This window comes from Myotis lucifugus, unplaced genomic scaffold (genome assembly GCF_000147115.1).
Source record: "Myotis lucifugus unplaced genomic scaffold, Myoluc2.0 scaffold_54, whole genome shotgun sequence".
NCBI lineage: Eukaryota > Metazoa > Chordata > Mammalia > Chiroptera > Vespertilionidae > Myotis > Myotis lucifugus.
The window spans coordinates 5,533,238-5,553,890 of NW_005871102.1; the positions used below are offsets into that span (position 1 = coordinate 5,533,238).

At 45.8% G+C, this 20,653-nt stretch overlaps 1 protein-coding gene across 1 annotated transcript; it reads left to right on the forward strand.

Moving 5' to 3' along the window:
- Nucleotides 1-13,754: 13,754 nt before the first annotated feature.
- On the forward strand, nucleotides 13,755-15,788 carry IER5 (immediate early response 5). The gene has a single exon (XM_006088982.3). The coding sequence runs from the start codon at nucleotides 14,001-14,003 to the stop codon at nucleotides 14,904-14,906; it is 906 nt and encodes a 301-aa protein (XP_006089044.1). The 5' UTR covers nucleotides 13,755-14,000; the 3' UTR covers nucleotides 14,907-15,788.
- The last annotated feature ends 4,865 nt before the right edge of the window (nucleotides 15,789-20,653 follow it).

Below are 20,653 nucleotides of genomic sequence, written 5' to 3' on the forward strand. Positions count from 1 at the left end.
ATTCTGTTTTCTGTCCTATGGGTTTGACTACTTTAGGTACCTCATATGTTTGTCTTTGTGACTGGCTTATTTCACTTAGCATAATGCCCTGGAGGTTTATCCATGTTGTGGCATGTCTTTTTTTTTTTTTTTTTTTTAAATACAGTCCAGTAGTATTAAGTACATTCGCATTGTTGTCCAGGGATAGAGAGCTAGAAACATCGATGAGAGAGAAACATCGATCAGCTGCCTCCTGCACACTGGCAACCTCCATTCTGTTTTCTGTCCTATGGGTTTGACTACTTTAGGTACCTCATATGTTTGTCTTTGTGACTGGCTTATTTCACTTAGCATAATGCCCTGGAGGTTTATCCATGTTGTGGCATGTCTTGAGCAAGTTTTAAAAACCATCTCCAAGCCCCTTTCCTCACCCGTCAGCCCCACACCTTCCCAAGAGTGTTGGGAGGATTAAGTAAGATGGGAACTTCAATATTGGTTGGTCCCCTTTCCTCTTATTCCCTATGGCCCTCCCCTGGATGAAGTTTCCTTGCCTTTCAGCAAATCGTTCTCAACTTTCAGAACCCCTCCCAAGTTCCTGGGTTTCTCTCTCTACTTTCTTCATGGCACCGAGTTAAGAGCAGGCTGTCTGCTAGCTGTCTCCACTCCTCACTTCTGCTCCAAAGCTCTGCAAAAGGACTGCTGTATGTCACCAGCACTCCAGTTACACTGTTGCTGGGGAAGTCACCGGGACACTCCCAACTGTCCAATCTACGTCTCAGTCTAATTTCACTTGTCCTTTCTGCAATGCATGACATGAACTAACATCACTGAATAGACTTCCTTTGTTGGCATCTTCCTTGGCTTCTGATGCCACCGTATACCATCCTGAACTAGTCAAAAGGTAGTTAGGGATAAAGTGACAGAGGAGATGTTCTTGTATTCTTTTTGTTCACTCATTCAACAATTGCTTGAACACAGTATGTGCCAGTTACTGCCCTAGATACTAGAGATACTACAGGGAACAACACAGGAAAGGGGGTGTCCTAGGTGCTTTGAAGGAAGATTAAGGTTGGACAGTGGCTGGAGCTCTCCTACCCACCCCCATCTTTCTGTTCATTATCCTCATCTGCAACTAATAGAAGAATAAGTGGCTCAAACCTCTTTCTCCAGCACCATGAGCCTTGGCCCCCGGCTCTCCCTTTGCCCCCTGCCCTGCATCACAGAGGAGTTACCTTTGCCCTCTGATCCCACCCTTGTCTTTGCACATAGTCCTCTTGTAGGACTGATCACAATGAATTTCTATACTCCCACCAGCCTGTCTCCCCGACAAGGAGGTGAGCTGTGTGGAGGCACCGCTGGAGGGGGCCATACCCATCCTGGTGTTTCCGGGGCCCTAGCTGTGCCTGGGCCATAGTAGACAATCAGTGAATCTTCATCTGATGAATGAAGTGGAAGAATTTATTTTTTAAGTTGATTAACTCAAATATTATGATGGTTATTTCTGACTTCTTACATTTTGTCCATTTAGAACCCAAACTGCAGGGATTTTAATAAATCCCAGAAACATTTAGGACACATCTCATTTCCTTTTTCCTTTAAATATTCTTCCACAGCCACTAATTTAGCAAATAAAGTTAGGCTACTCAAAATCCTTCTCATTCCTCTTTTTCTAGTGTGTTGGATCTTGAGGGACCTTACATGAACCTCATCATGTCACAGATTAGGATCCTGAGGACTGAAGTGCCTTGACTTGCACAGGGTCACTGGCTGGCTAGGGGACAGAAGATCTGATTCCTTACCCAGTGTTCTTTCCACGATCCCCTGCTCTCGCTCTCTCTCTCTCTCTCTCTCTCTCTCTCTCAAAAATTCAAAGCAGCCGATATTTATGGGGTACTAATTAGATATAAGACAGTAGGCTGGATTCTACTGGAGAAACAGAAGTTGAAAAAAGGTCCCTACCATGAACCATTTTATAATCTAGTAAGCAGAAAGACATGCATGCAGAAGGCTGTAGAAAATGTATGCAAAAATAAGGTGCATGAAAAATGAATGTGGCAATGAACTCCAACTGGAAGGACTGGCTTTGGAGTAACTGAGCCCCTCTTCTTATTTGGGAGAGTGGTTCTGGGAGTGTAGAGCTGGGGACCCAAGGCCTTCTCTGGTCCCAGAGACTATTTCCAGCACAGCTGGTGGGGTTGCAACACCGCTCACCTCTCACTGTGTACTTCAGTAGAGGCAAGGGACCTTGACCGTGCCCCGACCAACCACAGGTTTTCTGAGCAGAGAAGGAAGACCCAGGCTCAGTATTTCAGGCACGTATCTACAACCTTATCTTTTCTTAATCTAAAATGTTCCTGAACAAGGGCTTTTGAGCCAAGAGTCTTAGTTTGCAATTCTTGTCAATGCAACCTGATTTTGTTAAACAACCTCCAGAAATGCCCAGGATATTAAGTGATACAGGACTGCAGAGAATAGTCCGTAGAATTAGTGTGCTAATGAGGCAGTAACACCGCTTTGCTCAGGATTAACACATTCAGGAGCCAACCAATTAACTGCCCTTTCTAATACCTCCCAGGCACATTCTGTGTTCAGAATTTGGTAAAGCTCCTGGCCTATGTAAATCTCAGCTCTCCAAGGTTTCTGTTGTTTTTTGTGGTGCTTGGCCAGTCGGGGAGGAATTGAATACATGAATGGCCTTAAAGCTAACTGAGTGACAAATCCAGATTGAGCTATCTTGTCCTTATACTCAATTTTGGTAATATACCTGCATAATCAAGTAGTTGCTTAGCATCATTCCAGCCCTTTATGGATTCACACAGCCTTTCCCCGACTCCGGCTGGGGCAGAGAAGAAGTGTGCTCTCTGAGCTGCAAGCATTCAATTTTGCCTACTGTTCTGGCGCTAACCTTGCTCCGTAACTAATGTCCCTCAATCATGCAGAGTCCTTGAAAGTAAGCATCTCTGGATCTGCAAGTCTAACATTTGAGTCAGCTGCAAATGCCTTGGAAGGAGGGTCCTTTGGAAATATCACACCACATGCATACACTCCCCTTCTTCTCTCTTTACGTTACAAGGCTGTCCATGGTCTTCTTTCACCCTGAGGTTGTTTCAGGGAGTCAAGGGTAGGAAAGATAATGTATCCTGTATTTGTATCACTCCTCCATCCTCTTTCCTGAAAACCCTTTCTTCAAGGAAAATAGCTCCCCTCTAAATTATTAATTTAACAACTGCGTGCTGAGTGTAGCTCTGTACAGTGCTAGGTGCTGAAGAGGATACACGGGGAGCAAGTCTTGTTGGAACATCAGAGTCAATCATATCACTTCTCTGTTTCGCTTGCCTGTCAGAAGAAAGTTTGCTGGTTATATATTTCCTTTTCTAGAATATCAGGAGAAACAGAGATAATGTATGAGTATTCCAAATGTCTTCCTCTACTATTTAGTCTCCCATCCATCTATCTATCTGTCTATCTATCTATCTATCTATCTATCCATCCATCCACCCCAATACTCTGAGTCCTTCTAATATCTGAGTGGGTGTTTTGGACCAAGTGCTATGCAAGGCACTGAGGATACACACAGGAGACCTGCAGCTGCTCTTGGGAAGTCCCAGCCCCAGAGGGATGTGGCTGTATGATCAGACCATGAGCTAGAATGCCACTGTTGCAGGGGAAGCATATACACAATGCAAATGGAACCAAGCCCACAGCTTCTAGAAGCTGGATTGTGAATTAAATTGTGGAACAGATCTCTGCTTTTTTTGTGTTTTTTTTTTTAAATATATTTTATTGATTTTTTACAGAGAGGAAGGGAGAGGGATAGAGAGTTAGCAACATCGATGAGAGAGAAACATCGATCAGCTGCCTCCTGCACACCCCCCACTGGGGATGTGCCCGCAATCCAGGTACATGCCCTTGACCGGAATCGAACCTGGGACCTTTCAGTCCACAGGCCGATGCTCTATCCACTGAGCCAAACCGGTTTCGGCAGATCTCTGTTTTTGATAGCTGTTTTAATACCCACTGGGTATATTTTCAGGGCAATTTAAAAACAGCAAAATCTAGACTCCAATTTGATTTGTGTAATCTGTTAACCCTCTGGGGGCATGTTCGGTCCTTCTGTTCCTCCGCCTTCCTCCTCTATCTTCAGGCTCCCGACCTTCTGGACGGCGTGCTGCTGGTCTGTTCCCTTTGTTTAATGCATTGTGTGCTTTCCCTTCCCATCCACACCCCCAATCATGACAGGAGACATCTCAGAGAGCCTGGGCTGGCAGAGCAAATTGACATGTGGGAGTGTGAGAGGCAGTTTTTCAGAAAAGAGGAAGAGGTAAACATGGCAGGCTGCTGCGTATGCAGAGCAGGGGAAAGGGAAGCAAGAAAGAAAGAGGACAGGCAGAGAAAGAAGAAGAAAAGGCAACCCCAGCCCTAATCAGATCTCTCTAGACCTGGCGTTGAGCAATTTCTGTGGCTGGGAGTCAGGTGTAAGGAAGGGCTGGCTGGAATAGTCCTCCCAAGTAGGGGGCGAGGTGAGCAGAATTGCAGGAATGTCAGAGCACCTAGCTCGTTCCATGAGCTGCACCTTAAAGGGTGATTTCCTTCCAAATTATGAACAGAGGGGTGAGAACCCCGCCCCCAGCATCCATCATGTGTTGCTTTTGAAAATTATTATTTTGGAGTACGAAGCAGTTTCCTGTCTTTAAAGCCTATCATCTATTTCCCTTCCAGGTGGAGCCTGGGCTGCCTGCTAATTTAATCCCCTGGGTTTCCCCTCTGCCTTCAAGATTGCAGAGACGCAGGCTTCAGAAAGAGGGCACCTTTGTGTCTTCCTCCCCTGAAGGCCCCCATCTACCCTGGCAGCCAAGGAGATGCTATTTTGGGAAACAGCGGCTGAGTGGGAAGGATTGTTAATTGTTTGTCAAACCCTTCCAGTCTAGTTAGATCTCATGGCAGAGAGAGAGAGAGAGAGAGAGAGAGAGAGAGAGAGAGAGAGAGAGAGAGAGAGACTGACTTCTTCATTCTATTTTACTCTCCCATCCGTGAGAGGGGGAGGAGGATAAAGGGCTCCTTTTCCTCCTCAAGCACAGGCACCAAACTGTTTTGTTTTGTTTTTTTAAATAAACCCAATTCTTCTAAACAATTGGAAACACATTAAAAAACACAATATTGACGCCCCCCCAACCAAGCAAAGTGCAATAGTTTCAAAATCACTTATAAGCCTCAGAACAAATAAACAAACCATAAGTCCCCTTCATAACAGAAAAGAGACATCAAAAGCCCTCCCATTCATTCAGACCAGAGCTTTTATTCAGCCCCTTGAGGCCAAACTAACGAAGCAGATCCCCCTCCCCGCCAACACCCACTGACACACACCACTGACACACTAGAAAACAATTTACCCAGACACGCTGATCGGAACAGCCATGGTGACATGCGCTCACGCCATCACGCGTGGGCAAGTTCAAATTCAAACAGAAAGAGCCAGACTGAAAACGGGCTCCTTGCGGTGTTGACCTCACCAACCACGTGCCTCTGAAACTTCCCAAGCATTACTCAGTCTTGGGGGAGGGGGTGTGGGGGAGAGGGGAAAGGGGGGAGGAGAGACAGGGAATCAAAATCTTATTCTTCTTAAAAGAACATTTTATAACTACCTGTAGGTTGTTTTCTTTCTTGACTAATTCTCCTATGGAAAGATGTCTAGTCCACCTTAACTATTAAAGGACATTTTTTCTCCCCAAACTGGTTTTTTGGTATTTCAGGGAATTACTAAAGGAATTGTTGCTTATTAGGGGAGGAGTTGGACTCAGATAACTTTATGCAATGATGATGCAGGGAAGGATGTGAGAATGCTGCCCATGTTACTGTCATTTTCCTCAAAAGAGCTCGGACTGCCTTATAAACATACATCTGCTAATCCACACCCCAGCTCCTGGTCAGACAGCAGGTCTTAAATTTCCTTTTACGCTGGAGGATGTGTCTGTATGAGTAGTTGGAGTTCGCTTAGTCAAAATGAGCATGAAAAGAGGTAGTGACTTTTGGTTTTCAAACTGAATGAGTCTTTATGGTAACATTTAGATAAGCTGTGTTGATCTAAAATGAACTTGACTTTTGAACGAATTAGAATTCGTTTTATTAGGATGGGAATGGGAAGAAGAGGAAAGACTTTTGTATTGGCTGAAAGATATACTAGTATAAGTTGCCCCTAAATGAGGTGATGATGCCCAGTAGGGTTTTCAGTACATCACTAACCCATAATAAATGTTTAATCAGAACAGAGTAGGTAAGCAATTACTTTCTCAGTGATAGAATCACACATTTGTAAATAGCATGGCAGAAAAAGCAAACTATCAAAAATCAACTTGTTATATGTGAAAAAATAGCTTTTATAGGAAAATAGTGGAGCTTATGGTCATAAATAATTAAATTATGAACTAGGCTAAGTTGAAATGTATTTGCAGTGATAATTTGGCTAATATGCCACTAGAATAATTTATGTTAAGTATTCCTTTTTTTTCTTTCCCTTGAGTTGGCTGTTTGCATATTTTAGCTTCAACTTTTGGTAACCCATTAATTAATTTTTCAAATAGTTATTGATCCCTTGATATGCATATACCAATATTCATGGTTCTGGTGTAGATGAGGCAGGATGCAAAAAAGTGTAATGCAGTATCTCCCGGGACTTTATAATGTTCCTGGGAACTGAGAAATATATCTACATACAAGTTAAATAAATAACTTGTGAGTAAACAAAATACAAAACCAAAATAAGGGCATCACAAGATAAGTGATATTGTGGTTTTAAGCAACAAATGACTGTGTGTGTCCAAGTGAGCACTGTAAACACCAATGGGCATGGAAGGCTTCCTGGAGGAGGTGGTAGTACAGAACTTGGGCACAAGGGAGAGGGCATTTTGTGAGGAAGTTGAGGAGACATATACTTTTTAAAAAAATTGTTATCAGAGGATTGATTTTAGAGGGGAAGGGAGAGAGAGAGAAACATCGATATGAGAGAGAACATTGACCAGTTGCCTTTGGTACACACCCAGACCAGGCTATTGAACCACAACTAGGTATGTGCCCTGGCCAGGAATCAAACCTGCAACCTTTCAGTGGTATATTGGACGACACTCCAACTGAGCCACACTGGCCAGGGTGACATATGCTTCTGATTAGACCTGACTAGCTGGGGAAGAGGTGGGGGCATTTATGTTGCTCAGGATGGTAGAGAGGTTGGAAAGGTTTGCCTAGATTTATAGAATCATGGAATTCTAGATCTGAAATGATCCTGAAATAATCAGCTAGTCCACTGGCTCTCACACATGGCTGCACATTGCAATCACCTACCCAGCTTTAAAAAATTCCAGTGCCTGGTTCTGATGAAATCATCTGGGCTGAGACCTGGGCATCTCCATATTTATAGGCTCCCCAGGTGATTCTAATGTGCAGCCACAGTTTGAGGAACAATAATTTAGTCCAACTCCCCACTTTTACCAGGTAAGGACCATCTGCAACTCTGCCCACACATAGCGGGCTCTGTTCACCATTCCAGACTGTTTGTCTTTGACAGAGTACTGTGCACCGCTCTGGAGACCTGGCCCAAGGAGTGGATTTTTGCCATAAATGTCATGGAGACCACTGAAAGCTTTTGTGCAGGAAAGTGGCACGTTGAAAACAAATGGGCCTGTAACTTCAAGATGAAAAGAATGAATGCACCCTAACAACACACGAGAATGATGCTACACAAGTGAGTACTCTCTCTGAAATTTAAGTTTGCATGTGCGTATGTTGAATTAAAAAATAATATTGTGATAATCGCTGGGTCATCATATCCAGATATCTAGACTTGTGTTTCTCAACTTCTGTGGCGACTTCTCAGTTCTAAAAAGAATTCTCTGCTGGCCAGTTAGCTCGGTTTTCTACATTTTCCTTTGATTTTTCTCCTCAGCTCCGCAACTGTTTTTTGTTTCATTTTCTTTTTACTTTATCTTTCCTTTTCCTCTTCTCCAATCAAGGACCTTTGTTAATTGCTCACAATATGCTCATGCATATTTATATGTCTACACCTCCCTATTCCTCTATTATCCCTAGGACAATGTTGTCTGATAGAAATATAATTTGAGCCACATATCTAAAAAGAAACAGGTTAAATTAAATTTAACATATTTTATTTAACCCAATAAATCCAAAATTTTATCATTTCAACATGTAGTCATTCTAAAAATATTAATGAGATATTTTGCATTCTCTTTTTGGTACTGAGACTGAAATATGCTGTGTTTTACAACTTAGCTTCCACTCTAAATTTTCAAACTTCAGAAATATGACACAACTAGAGGCCCAGTGCATGAAATTCGTGCAAGGGTAGGGTCCTTAGGCCTGGCCATTGGTCAGGGCTGATCTGTGGGGTGACCAGCAGGGCGATCAGGGGGCCCCCGGTTGGCACCCGCCTTGGCTGGCCTGGGGCCTGCAGGCTGAGGGCAGCTCCTGCTTTGAACATTTTCCCCCTGGTGGTCAGTATATGTCATAGTGACCAGTTGTTCGCCGTTTGGTCGATTTGCATGTTAGACTTGTATTATACAGGATAAAGTTGGTTTTTGGGACAAGGGTTTTATTGATCATGTTTCAATTTTTAGGTTAGAATTCAATGGAATTTAAAATTCGGTTCCTCGGTTGCATGGGCCACATTGGCCCGGTGGCTACTGTATTGAGCAGTATGGGTTTTATATGGTGGTGTTTCCTCATTCTGTGCCTTGAGAGGGTACTAGGTTCATTTTAATAAGTTTTAAGTGCTCTACTTATTGATTTGCTTTCCTTAGGAGTATTACAGAAAGCAAGGTATGACAAGGATGATCATAAAAACAACCAAAGGAAATTAAGGACAAGAAAAGGGTGGGGCTGTAATAGGAAATAGGGGTGAGGAAAGACAACAGGCTTTGGTGCTCACCCCTAGTCAAATGCTATTTGGAGATAAAGACATTCTACAGTAGTCAAGCAGCCAAGAGAAAAAAGGCTGTAAAATATGCCAGAATCGTGAGAGAGAGAAAGTTGGATTAAAGAGTGGATTTGTCTGTTCTCAGAAGAGCAAGAGGAGTATCGCTTACATAAAGTGCTAATATTGTACTTTTATAGAGCTTTTTACCTAAAGAATTCAGACCCGGCCAACATGGCTCAGTGGTTGAGCATCAACCAATGAACCGGAGATCATGGATGGATTCCCCATCAGGGCACATGCCCGAATTGTGGGTTCGATCCCCAGTAGGGGGTGTGCAGGAGGCAGCCGATCAATGATTCTCTCTCATCATTGATGTTTCTATCTCTCTCTCCCTCTCCCTTCCTCTCTGAAATCAATAAAAATATATTTTAAAAAAAGAATTCAGGATGTCATACAAATGATGATTCACTCACATAAGCAACTTTGGCCAAGAAAATGTCAAAAGTCCTAACATTGAAAGGCAGGCACAGTGCAGGTTATTTATTTATTTATTTATTTATTTATTTATTTTTAGTATCAAACTTTTAGGATTTTAAAATTTGATTTATTGGGGTGTCACTGATTAATAAAACCATATTGGTTATCAAGTGTACAACTCAATAAAACATCATGTGCACACTGCATTGTGCGCTCATCACCCAAAGTCAAGTCTCTTTCTGTCCTGTTAACTTATTTTTATTTCACCCACCCACTTCTCACTCATTGTCACTTCTTACAGAGAGATTGTGTGCATAACCCATAGTGAGTTTGCACTGTTCTTATACAGACTAAACTCAGTTTAAGGCATATAAGCTCTGTAATCACCTGATAATAACACTTAGCCTTCATTAGTCAAGCAAACAAGAAATAAAGTCAACAGCAGTGGCAGACAGACCCTGTATGAGAGGAATTCCCAGGCCAGAGCCAGATAGTGCCCGAGTGGGAACAGCTGTGGCCAGTACTCAGCACGCTAATCTGCTCGTGCCAAACTGAGAAGATGGGAGGTGGACGGACAGCACAGACCCACTGCATATGCTTGGCCACTTCTTCCAGAGCAGGGCTTCTGTCTTTCTGATAGCCCTCATGTTTCTCATAGTGCTACCAGTTGTGTGGTTTTGTGTGTTTTTTTAACTGAGAAAATCCCAAAGATTGATGACAGCAAATTCAATTACTTGCTTCCTAAAACTTAGAAGAATTTGTTATATATCTTCCCACCTTTTTTGGGAAATGGAGGTGAAGCTTGCTGATCATAAGAGCCCAGGCCCTGCAGAAATAAGTTCTCAAGTTACCATTTTGCTATCTCAGGATTAGAGGAAATTCTGATAATAATAGTAGTGATCATGCTCAATCTCAAGGCAGCAGACATTTATTGAGCACCTATTATGTGGTGTAGTAGAAAAACGCATTCAAAATTCAACAAGCACTGACAGGGTACCTACCATGTGCTCAGTACTGAGCTAGGCACTGCTATAACAATAACAACAACTAGACTTAGAAAGTGCTTGTGTGCTGCTAGACTGTACTGAGCACTGTAGGTATTTTTTCTTATTCCCATTTTACACAGTAGGTGACAGAGGCACAGAAAGTTTAAATAATTAAACTAGGACATGGGTTTCTCATTTCACCTAGATGTGAAATAACTTTTCAAAAGTCACACGGCAAGTAAGAGGTGAAACAAGGTTTGAACCTCAGAGCCCCACCCACCCTCACACTTTAGAGTTAAATAGATTTGGAGTTGAATCCCACCTCTCCGCCTACAATTGTATGACTTTGGGAAATTACTTAACCTTTCATAGTCCTAGTTTCCTCTTCTGTAAATGGAGAAAATGACATGTGCTTTTAGAACTTTATAAGGATGATAAATAAGGCCTGCAAAGTGACTAGCACAGTGCCTGGCAGACAATATCATTATTAGGGGCTCGTTCATCCAAGTGCATAATCAATCACTCAGTATGCGCTGCCATGGCCAGTTGTTGAAATACGGAAATGCTTCCATGCCAGCTGGCAGAATCTCTGCCCTAGGCACCTTGTGTACCTCCCTTTCTGGACATTCAGTCCTTCCTGCAGAAGGCCCCCCCCCCCACGACCCCCTGCCAACCGCAGGCACTCTAAGGGCCTCTGGAACTCTTCTGATGGTTAGTGTCTGTGTCACCCAGTTGTTAAATATTTTCACTATCTCCTGGTATAGATGGGCTTTTGCCTTCATTGAGAGCACAGCTAGGGAGGGGCCCTGGGCATGAGAGAGGAAAGTGATGAGGGCAATGATGAAGAATGCTTCATACGATGCAGGATGGCGGAATGCCCTGCTCAGGTGGGTCAGGAAGGCTTCGTGAAGTCTGGCTCTATAAATGACCTGTTTGGGTGGGTAGTGGCTTTCTAGATAATCACTAAGGTTCACTCTGTCTCTGTTTTTTCATTTTTGCTCTCTCTACCTAGTTCAGGCCTCATGACGCTTTGCCTGAACTCCCACAAGAGCTTTAAGTGGCCCTTTCTATAATTAAGTGCACTGACTGTTCTAGGATCCATTCTGTGGTTCTCTTACTCAACAGCCTTTAGTAGCTCCCAGTGGCCCATCTCTTCATTGAGCCATCTATGACCCACTACCACGGAGGCCCAGCCTCTATTTCTAGCCTTTTCCACTTACTATGGTGCCTGGCATACCTGTCAGGTGGGAAGTTCCCTATGCGGGACTCTGTTACTCCTGCTGCTTGGAACTTGTGGATCCTACTTCAGGATTTTTCAATACCCTCCTCAAATACAACTTCTTTCTCCCATCTAAGTCCCTCCCCACCCCCTATGTCTCTTCTCCCGCCCCAACGTGGTGTTGGGGGTGATGTGCTCTGATAACTATCGTACATTGGTCGCTTATTATGTGCCAGGCTGTTCCAAGAGCTTTGCATGTTACCTTGTTTTAGCCTCACAAAAACTCTTAAGGGGTAGGCACTATTATTATCTTCTTTTAAGATGAAAAAAGACCAAGGCACAGGAAGGTGAAATAACTTTCCGAAGGTTACACAGCAAGTAAAAAGTGGAGCTGGGATTCCAACTCAGGAAGCTTGTCTTCAGAACCTGTGCTCTTAATCAGTGTTTTATAGTGACTGATAACTCTCCAAGAAAGAGAGAATAGAAGAAAGTATTTCTCATGTTATTGCTCAAAATATGCAGGTTGCTTTGGAAATTATTTGTGTTATTATTTTATGCCCTTCTTTATGTGAGCTGAAAATTCCTAGAGGGGAGGAGCTCTGGGCCTCATGGATGGGTGTCTCCGTTGCCATCAACCAGTTGTGGGCGTAGGTAATGTTATTGAGCCATCGCATCCTGTGGAGGCCTCTGATTGTGAATTGGCCATAATCAAGCCCACCTCTCACTTGTGTTTCTCCTAACTAAATACAGTGAGTCCTCAAGTAACGTTATTTTGTTCAACGTCATTTCCTTATGACAATGAGATGTCATAGGAACTTTACTCTTGTTTATGTCTATTAGCCTATGGTAAAAATTGGTTTCGTTACACATCATTTCACTTAAAGTCACAAAACCTGTCAATGACATTACGTGAGGACTTACTATACACCACTTGGCCAAATCCTAGTCAGGCTAACTGTTCCACATAGACTTCCAGAAAACTGTGCTTAGTTTCATGATTCAGATTGTGGCTGAGCTGTCATTCATGTTCTGCATACTAGAGCAGATGTGTATTCTCCCTTTTAGAGTTGGAGAGACTCAAGTGTCTGGAGGTTACGCACCCAGAGTTGTCAGGCAGGTCTGTGCTGGGGTTTAAATGGGACTGACGGGAACTGACTCTCCAGGAACCCAGTCCAGGACCCTGGACAACCCTGTGGTGGTTCTGCCCTAATGTCATGTACTGAGGGTCAGTAGATGGTTGCCTGACCAGAAAATTCTGGAACACCCTTCCCCAATGTTTTCACCGTGGCACAAAATAAAATTATGACATCACGATGAGAACACAGGACTTCTCTATTTATATTCTTAGAACTGTCTAGATTTTTTCCAAGGGTGGCTGGTCAGCCCTCCTGCTGGAGAGAAATCATTGTGGAGAATCTGTACCACCTTCCATGACAACCTATGTGACAACTGTGCTTGTTCTTAAATCTAGAGAACAAAGTGATAGGTGCTGGCCTTTGTGCCTAGACACAATTTCTTGCTAAGCAACCAAAATGTAGGAACTTTTAGAACCTCCTTTTTCTTTTTATTGGGTTTACAATTAACAGATGAGAGAGAGAGAGAGAGAGTGAGAGAGAGAGAGAGAGAGAGAGAGAGAGAGAGTTTTTCTAGGGGGCAAGGGACTCATACAAAATTAGTATCTGCTAAATACTGTGCAGTAATACTATGTTGTTATCCGGGGGTATCCCTTGCCACGTTTTGCTGTCATCTCCACGTCTGCCAGGGGTGACCAGAGCCTTTCAGGTGTGCGCCGCCTTGGAAATGGAGGTGGGGCGTGGGGTGATGAGGCAAGGATCCGGACTTGATTGCAGAGCAAAGTCCACCTGCACGATGCAAGTTCCAATGGTTTGTTTTGCTTTGGTTCTGGCAAGCCAGCGCCCAAACCAGAACCTTTTCCTACAAACAATACAGGGGCTAAGCCCCCGCCCCTATCACCTACTTTCTGAGCCCAGGCCCCCCACCCGCCTGTCGCTCGCCGCCTGCACACCGCGTCCCCTTTAAGAGCCTGCTCCGCGGGACTAACGTTCGAATGGCTCTGGCGCCCCTCCCCGGGCCCCGATTGGCCGCGCGCAGCTCGTGAGGGCGTGGCGGCCCTTCGCGATTGGCGGGCGGGAAGCTTATATAAAGCGCTGGGCGGTAGGGTTGCCCTCAGTTAGCGACCGGACCGGAGGCTGGGCGTTTGTCTGCACTGGAGGGGACGTAGGGGTCAGTGAGCGCGTCATCGAAATTGGTCTCTCCGCGTCGTCTTCAGTTACCGAGGGTCCACCCCTGGGGCCGACTTCCTGAGGCCTCCGACTCCTCTCCCCGCGTGTGACCGGGAGCCCGGGCTCAGCCGTCACCCCCGCGCCCGTCCCCCGGAGAAGGGTCGGCAGGCGGGATGGAGTTCAAGCTGGAGGCGCACCGCATCGTCAGCATCTCGCTGGGCAAGATCTACAACTCGCGGGTCCAGCGGGGCGGCATCAAGCTGCACAAGAACCTGCTGGTCTCCCTGGTGCTGCGCAGCGCCCGCCAGGTCTACCTGAGCGACCCGTGCCCCGGTCTCTACCTGGCCGGCCCCTCGGGGACCCCCCTGCAGCTGCCCGCGGAGCCGGCGGCCGGGCCCTCGGCGGGCTGGGGAGGGGGAGAGCCGCCCCCGCCTCCCGCCCCCGCCGCCGGGCTGGAGACCGAGCCGCCGCCAGCACACCCCGCGGCCCCAGGCGCGCTGCGGGCGGGTGACGCGGAGCCCGCGACTACCGTGACCTGCGCCAGGGACACTCTTCAGGGCGGAGAGGCGGCGGCGGGGGGAGCCGGGGACCAAGCCGGAGGCTCGGACGCCTTCCCGGAGGGGCTCCGGGAGGCTCGCCGCGACTGTCGCTGCCCCCCGGGCGTGGAGGACCAGCCGGGCGCGGCTCCCCACGGTGACTGCTGCGCGGAGGACGAGCCCCCTGCGCCGACCCCGCTCGGCCCCAGGAAGCGCCCCGGGGCGGGGGCGGGCGGCTGTGGCCCCGCGGGCCGCCCGGCGCCCGGCTCGACCCCGGTGAAGAAGCCCCGCCGGGACTCGGAGGAGCGGCCGGGCCGGGCGGAGGAAGGGGAGGAGGAGATGGAGACCGGGAACGTGGCGAACCTCATTAGCATCTTCGGCTCCAGCTTCTCGGGACTCCTACGGAAAAGCCCGCGGGGCGCCGGGGAGGAAGCCGAGGGCGAGGAGCGGGGTCCGGAAGCCGCCGAGCCCGGGCAGATCTGCTGCGATACGGCGGTGCTGAGAGACATGAGCCCGTGGAGCACAGCCATCGAGGCCTTCTGAGCCCCCGGCCCCGCGCGGCTGGAGCTTGAGCATCGGGCGTCCCGACGGGAGGGCTGGGCTCCTGCCGGCCCCGGGGCGCCCCGGAGACCGCCGGCGCCGAGCGCCCGGGGAGACGGGGTGCTGCGGGGCGGGCCCTGCGGGGTCGGCCTCTCTGGGGACCTCTCTTGAGACTGGGGAGCGTGAGGCTTATCGGAAGAGGACGGCCGTTCATGTGTGTGTCTGTGTGTCTGTGTCTGTCCGTGTGTTTCGTGAATTAAGACTATTCTGTCCTCCTGGAATGCTCGCCCTGCCCCCGGGCTGAGGAGAGGGGGGCCATCGGGGACTTTCCTCCACCGGCCCCGCGAGGAGGAAGCGGCTCACCGGGCCCGGGAGTTCCCCTGCGCGCCCGCGGCAGGAAGGGACTTCACACCCGCTCGGGCCCAGAGCGGCGTTTCCTCGCAGATTTCATCAGACGAGAGCGATTCAGTCTGGAGTAGAGACTCGTGTGACTTCTCCCTCCCCGCCTTTCTCTCGCCGAAGAAACGTTTCAACCCCCTGATTATCCTGGGAAAGGGGACCCCACAGGGAAAAAAGCTTGATGGACTTCACAGAAGAGTTCAGGCTTGGAAATACGGAGTTCTAGAGAAAAGATCTATTTTTAAAAGCTCTAGCTCAAAACGACTACACAGTGCTTTTAAAAAGTGTTTAATGAAACAAAGTTTACAGACAGAACCCCTAAGTGAAAAGACCTTACGGTTTTGTAGATATGGTGACTCCAGTCTTTGTTGTATAAAGGTTGGGGGAGCTGGTTTTTTGTACAGTATTTTCTCCTTCGTTGTATGGATTTTTGTATAAAAATGTAACTTCACGTGTCTGACACGTATTAAATATTTTGAAGCAACATCACTGCCTCCTTGTCTGTAATCACCTGTCTGGGTTGGGAGGGAGGCGAGGCGGGGAACTATGGTCCCGGCTGGGAAATGGAAGGTGTGGCCCTTAATATCAGGCCGGCACAGGCTGGGGATATTGTTTGCTGACTTCACTAAGTATCAAGAGACCCGTTTAAGTTTCTCCCCCATCAGAGGCCTGCTAGTAGATACTAGTATCAGTGGCCTGCCAGTTTCTTTAAACTCGCCACTGCAACTGCCTTTTTCAAAAGTCAGTTTAGGACAGTTTTACTTTTTACAGCTCAGTCTGATGGTGTCTTAATATTAAATAACCTAAGTACCAATTTTTGAAGGTTTTCCCACCCACAAAAATGTTTTTCACTAACACCTTTCTGTCTCCTGTTAAGCTATATAACATCTCTCAGGTTTGTTATTGAAAATAACTCACATATGAAGGAAGCCGATGATACTGATTTGCCCAGCTGCTCAGGCCCACCTCTGCATTAAGTGACTGTCAGGGTAGCATTTTCAATGCTTTTTCCCATTGGTGGTTGTATCTGTAGAAAGTGAAAGGAAATTGCTTGTGTCAAATCAGATAGGGGAGGAGGCCTAGGAGGACTAAGCAAATTTAACTTATTTAGCAAAACTTCCTGATTTGTTTTTGTCATCCAAATGGTGACATCAGTGTTTGGGTGGTTGTAAACACATAGGTATTTACAACACAGGTCATCAGTTCATTACAGTTACTGCATTTGAGAGAGCTTTTTGCCCAAGGCAAAATATTGAATATTTGAAAGTTATTCAATAATCTATTTCAGAAGCAAACCAATTGAAGAACAGTGTCTTAAAATATGGTTGTTAGTACTTTGACATACGGCATTGGCCTATGAAGCTTATGAATACAGAGAGTGTTTGAGAGATGGGAGAAATTGAGGAAAGATTAGACAAAGTTTTAAGTAAAGTTAGGGCCTTTGAGCAAAAGGAGCATATGAATAGCGCTTTGGCCTTCCTGAACTCCTGATTATATGAACTGTCACAGCTGAGTAGGCCAGTGCTTTGATATCTTTGTGAACCTATTGGTGAGACATTAAGCATAAGGAACTTTCTACTTTATGCCCCATCACCATAATATATTCATAGAATTAAACATTCTCTAATCAGGGTCTTGTTAAAATTGACTTGTCTTTCAGAGATAGCTACTTAAGTTCTGTTAGAGCCACAAGAGATATATTGAGTGCTGACTGCTTACACTGAAAGAGGTGTCCAGGGCCTTAATTTTGCAAACATTTCCTGTTGCTAGAAAGTAATTCTGATGCTTGAACAGCTATCTCACTGCATTTTCATATTTGAGAGGGGGTAGCATTTGTTTTGTACAAGAGAGTTGATAGGTTTTAGATGAGACGAAAGTTCCTGTTGGTCCTTGTTTTCACATTAAGATGAACCAGAGGACCAAGTGTCTGCTTAATTTAGAGAATGTAAATTGACATATTTGATAGTTAGGGAGATACAGCTTTGTAGGAATTCAGAAAAGGTCATCTTTTTTGTTGCAGAAGCAGTGTGTGTAATGGTTAGAACATGGGCTCTGGAGCCAGACTTCCTGGGCTTGTATCTTGGCTCTGCCATTTATTAGCTTGAGGGCCCTTGGACAAGTCACTTCATCTCTCTCTGCCTCAGTTTTTTCAAATGTATAATTGAAATAATCATATCTACCTCATAGAGTTGTGCAAATTAATGAGTGAATGCCCCTAAAGTTCTTAGAAAAGTACCTTATACATAACAAGCATTCAATTGTTAAGTTAATATTGTAAAGGTAGAAGTGAATTCTGTGTATAAATCAGATATGATCAAAGAATTGTGTAATTTATAAGAAAGGAGGGGAAAGGAGAATCTATTTTTTAATTATCCTGTCTGTGAATGCTGGGTTCTTTTATTCTTCTATTTTTCTCTGGACACTTGCCAGTCCCAAAGCTTAGTTCCATCAGCATACTGGTAGTTTTGCTGGTTGGCAAGTCTCACACCAACCTAGCAACTTTCCTGATTGTAATCAAACAACTCGATTTTCAGGGAGGAGTAAGCAGGAGTGAAAACACTCAAGGAGCAAAGATCCTGTTGACATGCTTTCTGTGGATGAGCAAAGGGGAAAAAATAGCCCACAGAGTTATTTTTAGCCTGAATTGCTTGGGCATAGAATGTTTCTTAAGCTGTGTTAATTGATGGGTCCTGGAAAAGAGCTTCCCAGTGCCAGGATAGGGTTATCAACTAAATCAGATTCGGTGTGGCTAGAAATGAAGCAATACTGATAGTACCTAACTGCTTCTTCACCACTCTGGGAGGGACCTGTTCTCTTGATCAAAATAACCTTAGCTCTGGGCTGGGGGTGGGGGTGGGAAGAAATGAACAAAGAATTTATATGCACATATGTATAACCTATGGACAGACTATAGTTTGGTGAAGGCCTGAGGAAAAGGCGGTATCGGAGTGGAGAGGATCAATGGGGAGGGGAAATGGGGGTCATCTGTAATTCTTTCAAAAATAAAGATAAATTTTAAAAAACAACCACCTTATTTTCGGGGGGTGGGGGGGAGTGCTTTGTGACAAGCACTCCAAGAAGATCACTTTAATAATGAGTAAAGGTGTTAAGTTTTAGTACAGTACTTCTCAAGCATGTCTCTTTCCAACTGTTTCCCACTCAGATTGAACTTGGGGAAAGGCACTAATTGATGGACAGCTTGAACTGCTCCTCTGCAGTGATCGGGTTTGCTCTAAGGGACGTAAAGCAGTGATAATAAACCTTCCGTTCCTACCATTCATCACTGATTGGGTTTTGGGGTGGGAAGTGACAGAGAATGGGCCATTTAACAACGTTGGTAGAATGCTTCTCAGAATAAAGATGTAGTAAATATTGGGAACAGAATTAATAACGACAAAACTGCTCCACTTTGTCACTGGATTAGTCTGAGTTTCTTACTGCAACTTGCTAGGCATGACAACGCAGCTTAGAGCCTGTGAAATGGGGTCGAAAGGCTAATACCCACTGTGACATGGAGTTTGATGGACATTTATTTCCTTATACTTTTTAAAAGTAGAGTTAGTTCAGTTCACTGAATAACCAAAGAACTTCTGATCTCTTGCCCTAAATATTTTATTCTTGTCCTGTTTGTGAAATTTTTATTCTCCTAGACTTGCTTTCATCCCAGCAGTTACTGAAAGAAAACGAGAATGAAAAGAAACGCTGATCCAACCCTCCCGTGACCATGAAAGAAGCCATTACTATTAGGTGCAGAACTCCAGTGGAGAGTGAGGGCTGCTTCCCAGGATTCCTGGCACTCTTTCCAGTAATGAGCAGTTTGTCTCTGAGCCTTTGAACCATTGTTCGAATTTAAAATTCTACCCAGTGGAAAGCTTTGGGAGCAAAAATATAGTAGAAGCAGAGTTATGTTAGGATTCATTGTGATCTTAACTCATGCCCTCGGAGTTTTTCAGACAATTATTGAAGGCACAATAGAGAAGGGAATATGTGAGAGCAGGACGTGTAAAAGGATACACACAGCTAGTAGAATGCTTCCTTCCTCATCCAAACACAGTTTTTTCCCATTGCCTGCCATCCGCCCCCACCCCCAACCCCAGCGGGGAAAGAGGGTTGTAAAAATAAAATCCCTCTCTAGCAATTGCTCTCTCCCAGAGGAATATAGCCCAAAGCATCTTTGCTGGACTATATCCTGGGGTTTAGCTCAGACTTTTGGAATCTTACATGCAGGGCGGGAGAAGCCTCCGGGGACTGCATTCCTGAAAGGGCCTCTCTCTCTCCCCTGCTCTTCTGACCAGCTGCATACTCCACCACTGGACCCTGCCCACTTATGGGAAAAGATGCTGCCCACCAATGGGCGGGTGACAAAGAATATTGGCTGTCAGCTTTTGAAAGCTGCCGGAAGGAAGGCTGGCCCCGAAACATGATTCTTTTAGGGGATTGGTATAAAGTAGGCCTGTGATATTTGTTGGTAAATCTACTTATTCTTCAAAATATATTTTTATTGATTTCAGAGTGGAAAGGAGAGGGAGAGAGAGACATCAATGATGAGAGAGAATCATGGATCTGCTGCCTCCTGCATGCCCCCCACTGGGGATTGAGCCCGCAACCTGGGCATATACCCAGACCAAGAATCAAACCATGACCTCCTGGTTCATAGGTCGACGGTCAACCACTGAGCCACACCATTGGGCTAAATATACTTATTAATAGCTTTCTGGTCACAAGGAGCCCCTGTGTCTGTGTGATAAGCCACACCCCTAACTTATAGGATGAAGGTGAGACTCACCTTCCCCTTTTCTACCCATTTAGCACCAAGTCAGCCCTGGCCCCAGCGCTCCACTTTTCCCCTATGAACTAGGCCTCTGACCGGCTGTCCCAGCCCAGTCATTCCAGTAGATGCCAAGGCACGGCTCCGTTCAGTTTTTCTAGAACTCAGGGAGGTGCCAAAAGCCATGTGTTCCCATCTGTTCATTCTTTGACCTGCTCCACCTCTCGAGTCTTGGAGAAGGGCAGCTGCTAGGAACGTGTGTCTCTGTGGTAAAGGAAAACCTATCTCCTCTGCTCAAAGCACTGAAGTTGTCCCTGTGGTGCAGGATTTCCCACGGCTGCTCCCCACACTTTCCTGCACCCAGGATACCACCCACTGGAGTTTTTCTCCACCTTGATCCACACCTGCTTGGCTTTTTCTTTCTAGCCAGTTGAGCATCCTCCTGCCCTCTGTGGCACAGATACTTCCTTCCGTGCGGTGCTGCATTGCTTGTCCTCTGCCTGTCTGGGTCTAAGTCTCTCCTCCCGCCCTCCCCTCCTGAAGACACTGGCGTTCATTGTTTGCCTGGGGAAGAGTCTGGGTG

Excerpts from the sequence above, each read along its gene's own strand:
- IER5 (XM_006088982.3), top strand. The coding sequence starts at position 14,001 with ATGGAGTTCAAGCTGGAGGCGCACCGCATCGTCAGCATCTCGCTGGGC.